General features: G+C 39.4%; 1 protein-coding gene across 1 annotated transcript; it reads left to right on the forward strand.

The window, feature by feature from the left end:
• The first annotated feature begins 257 nt into the window (after window positions 1-257).
• Window positions 258-4,238, forward strand: LOC101491362 (ATP-dependent zinc metalloprotease FTSH, chloroplastic). The gene is made up of 5 exons (XM_004500836.4): window positions 258-1,759; window positions 2,773-3,019; window positions 3,121-3,304; window positions 3,609-3,780; window positions 3,907-4,238. Exons 1-5 carry the CDS (start codon window positions 443-445, stop codon window positions 4,126-4,128), a joined length of 2,142 nt encoding a protein of 713 aa, XP_004500893.1. The 5' UTR covers window positions 258-442; the 3' UTR covers window positions 4,129-4,238.
• Window positions 4,239-4,550: the final 312 nt, after the last annotated feature.

The raw sequence follows: 4,550 nt of genomic DNA on the forward strand, positions 1-4,550 counted from the left end.
ATTAGCCATCCTTATGTCATAAAAAGGAGCTCAACTACAGTCCACCGGCCTTATTGGACAAATTGGGCTTTTATTGCTGTCTGATACATTTGTACATACGACGAGACAAATATACAAGAAGCTGATGCAGCCACGACCGAATAACAGAGCTAGCATTATATGAACGGATGCAGCCCATTAGGCCACGTATATGAAAGATAAGCACCACCCAAATTTACATGGCATCTATTAAAGCAACAACTTCACTCTAAAACCAAAACAAAATATCAAAGACGTAATCTCAATTTCACACTACATACAACTATTTCATCATCATATTTATACAACACACTCAATTATTCCCCTTCCATTTCCTTCGCAATTTTTTCTCTCTACACTTCCAACAAGCTAGTATACTATATAGTGCTTGTAATAGATAGAACATAGATATAGCAAATTAACCATGTCTTTCTCCACAACTTCATTGCTTTCTACAAATTTCTTAGGAAGAAGAAACATGGTGTTAGTTTCACCCCCGACCCCCAAAACAACCAAACCATCCATTTCACTACCAATTTTCTTCAAAACGCGATTCTCAAACTCTCAAAAATCAATTAACGATAATAATTCAGAACCACTCAAATCAGCTGCTGTATCAGCTCTTATCTTATCCTCAATGACTTTAAATATAACTCCGGTGGCTCTCGCCGCCGACAACATCACACCACCACCACCTCCGGTACTCGAAGCACAACCAAACAAACTAAACCCTTCAAATTCTTCTTCACCTTTCTCTCAAAACATTTCACTCACAGCACCAAAACCACAATCCTCTTCTGATCTACCCGACGGAAACCAATGGCGTTACAGCGAGTTTTTAAACGCAGTTAAAAAAGGTAAAGTTGAAAGAGTTCGGTTCAGTAAAGACGGTTCCGTCCTTCAACTAACCGCCGTTGACGGACGTCGAGCAAACGTTATCGTTCCAAACGACCCTGACCTAATCGACATTCTAGCGATGAACGGCGTTGATATTTCCGTTTCCGAAGGTGAATCAGGTAACGGTTTGTTCAATTTCGTTGGTAGTTTATTGTTACCGTTCCTCGCATTCGCTGGTTTGTTCTTGATATTTCGTCGAGCCCAAGGCGGACCCGGTGGGCCTGGTGGGCTTGGAGGGCCCATGGATTTCGGTAGATCTAAATCAAAATTTCAAGAGGTACCGGAGACGGGTGTAACTTTTGCTGACGTGGCCGGTGCTGATCAAGCGAAACTTGAATTACAAGAAGTTGTTGATTTTTTGAAGAATCCTGATAAGTACACTGCATTGGGTGCTAAGATTCCGAAAGGATGTCTTTTGGTGGGGCCACCGGGAACCGGAAAAACACTATTGGCACGGGCGGTAGCCGGTGAAGCCGGTACACCGTTCTTTTCGTGTGCGGCTTCGGAATTTGTGGAACTGTTTGTTGGTGTTGGTGCTTCTAGGGTTAGGGATTTGTTTGAGAAAGCGAAGTCGAAAGCGCCTTGTATTGTTTTCATTGATGAAATTGATGCTGTTGGGAGACAGAGAGGAGCTGGACTTGGTGGTGGGAATGACGAGAGGGAACAAACTATTAATCAGTTGTTGACGGAGATGGATGGATTTTCTGGTAATTCTGGTGTTATTGTTTTGGCTGCTACTAATAGACCTGATGTTCTTGATTCGGCGTTGCTTAGACCTGGAAGGTTTGATAGGCAAGTTACTGTCGATAGACCTGATGTTGCCGGTAGAGTTAAAATCCTTCAGGTGAATGCGCCCGAGCTCTTTAACTCTTTTTTGGATAGACAAATGTTTACTAAGTTAGTAGTTATGTTAGTTTTCATGGATTCCATTAACCTCCAGTTTAACACTCTTTTGGTGTCCGTTAGCTCACTAACCGAGCTACCTACTTGGGATGCCTTTTAACTATTTCTTGATAAGGATATTTTTTAGCAGAAGAAGATAATGATTCTAGTGTTTGCCTTGTTTTGCAGTAGAATTGTAAAAAATCACTGTTAAATGCAGCTTATGCAACCTTGAATGTGGTTCCAGATATATCGAAAACCACAATGTTGCAGTCTAAATTGCAATTGCAAACCTATTTTGAAAACAGCTGTTGACACGCCTCAACGTATGTTTCATTAGCGGCTAGTAGTTTTAGTTTTTATGGTTTATTGTAGAGGAATGTGTGCACACACTTAGGGCTCCTGTAGATAACAAGTTAATTCAGATTGAGTCCCAGTCTATTTCTCAATGCTCTTTTTGCAATATTGAAGGTTTTATAATTCACTCTCACCACAATTCTTAAAATTGCACAGAGTTGTAGTTAAGTGCGGCTGAATCAATCTCAAATCTGGTTGCATGGTTGCAGTTATATCAAAAACCATAATGTTGCAGCTCAAATTGCAATTGCAAATCTTTTCTTAAAATCCCTGTTGACACACCTCAGAGTTTGTTTCATAGATGCCTAGTAGTTTAACTTTTCACGAGTTAAAGTCGAGAAATGTGTGCACACAGTTAGTACTCCTGTAGATTACAAGTTGATTCATATTGATTCTTGGTCTATTTCTCAACTCTCTTTTTGCAAATCTGAAAATTTAATTGGGTAGGTGGAATTGAAACTTTCTCAATGCTCTTTTTGTCTAGTTTTGGAAATATTGTGGTAATGGTAAGTTGATAACGTTGATAGTATCCAAGGTTTGTTTGCAAGTGTTTGAATTGATTATGTTATGTGCTACTCTGTCAGTGTCTAAATTATTTCGATTCTTTTTCTCTGTCAGGTGCATTCTAGAGGAAAAGCACTTGCAAAGGATGTTGACTTTGATAAAATTGCCAGGAGAACCCCAGGATTCACAGGGGCTGATCTGCAGAATCTGATGAATGAAGCAGCTATTCTTGCAGCCAGACGTGACCTCAAGGAAATAAGCAAAGATGAAATATCTGATGCGCTTGAAAGGATCATTGCTGGACCAGAAAAGAAAAATGCCGTTGTCTCAGACGAGAAGAAGAAATTAGTAGCCTATCATGGTATGTTTTTTTCTTCTATGTCTACTAGTAACCAAACTTTGGTGAGTGTTAATTCATTGTTGGATCCTCAATCACCATGCTTTTTCCTTGTTGATTTTCAGAGGCTGGCCATGCTTTAGTTGGTGCTTTGATGCCTGAATATGACCCTGTAGCCAAGATATCCATTATACCTCGTGGCCAAGCTGGTGGTCTCACCTTTTTCGCCCCCAGTGAAGAGAGGCTTGAGTCTGGATTGTACAGTAGAAGCTACTTGGAAAATCAGATGGCAGTTGCACTCGGTGGAAGGTCAGTGTACCATGCAATACACAGACATGCTTATTACCTTATTCGATTTTCGATCTTGATTTTTGCAAATTGCAAGTTACTCTTGCATCACAATTATGCACTACTTTAAATCGGTTGCTTGGCCTACTCCCGAGGGGATGTATAAGAACTGTTGTTTTAGTATTGGCTACTTCACTATTTGTATATTTTTAAGGTATATTGTTATAGTCATAATATGGACTTCAGATGCAGGGACTTGTGTTTAGCTTTGAGCCTGTAAATATCATGCGATAAATTCCTTATCTCTCTGTATATGGTTAAACAGGGTTGCCGAAGAGGTCATTTTTGGCCAGGATAATGTCACCACTGGCGCCTCAAATGACTTCATGCAAGTTTCGCGAGTGGCGAGGCAGATGGTTGAGAGATTTGGGTTCAGCAAAAAAATTGGACAAGTTGCCATTGGCGGACCTGGTGGAAATCCATTCTTGGGACAACAGGTAGGCCTTGACCTGGCATAGGTTGACGAGGAATGGAACCTCCTCATTCTTTTAATATTACTTTATTACTACAGTTTTGAGAATATTAATGTAACATAAAATTTGGTTTAAATATTCTCTTTGCAGATGGCAACGCAAAAGGATTATTCCATGGCAACTGCTGATGTAGTGGATGCTGAAGTTAGGGAACTGGTTGAGAAAGCCTATTCGAGGGCAACACAAATTATCAACACTCACATTGACATCCTTCACAAGCTTGCTCAACTTCTCATAGAGAAAGAAACTGTTGATGGTGAAGAGTTCATGAGTCTATTTATTGATGGAAAAGCAGAATTGTTTGTTGCATAAAGTTACACTAGTCATAGAATCATGTTTGTACTATAAGATACACTGAAACTTGTACACTGTAAGAATCAACTAAATATTTGTTCAAATTAAGGTAAATAATTTGCACATAAGCTTACGAAAAGAAAGGTTCTTCCGCCCAGCATGTTTCATCTTTAAATGAAACCAACTATGCTTAAACTGCATTATAGATAGCAAAGACTTCTCCGTGCATACCCAATTGGGCAAACCATGGTTCCAACATAAAAAAAACTGCATATTTAAATTGAATGAATAAATTCGAGCATGTACAATACAATAAAATAGAATTTATGCTCTTTACATTTTAATCTCTCCTTGATGAGATTACTTAATTTCTTCACTCTACAACTGGGACAACTTTCAACTCTGATTCATCTAGTTTATCGCTAAGCTAATTCTTGAGC

Source organism: Cicer arietinum, chromosome 5 (genome assembly GCF_000331145.2).
Source record: "Cicer arietinum cultivar CDC Frontier isolate Library 1 chromosome 5, Cicar.CDCFrontier_v2.0, whole genome shotgun sequence".
Classification (NCBI taxonomy): domain Eukaryota; kingdom Viridiplantae; phylum Streptophyta; class Magnoliopsida; order Fabales; family Fabaceae; genus Cicer; species Cicer arietinum.

Excerpts from the sequence above, each read along its gene's own strand:
- LOC101491362 (XM_004500836.4), top strand. The coding sequence starts at position 443 with ATGTCTTTCTCCACAACTTCATTGCTTTCTACAAATTTCTTAGGAAGA. Across the intron at positions 1,760-2,772 it reads GTAGAGTTAAAATCCTTCAG|GTGCATTCTAGAGGAAAAGC; the intron begins GTGAATGCGCCC and ends TTTCTCTGTCAG. Across the intron at positions 3,020-3,120 it reads GAAATTAGTAGCCTATCATG|AGGCTGGCCATGCTTTAGTT; the intron begins GTATGTTTTTTT and ends GTTGATTTTCAG.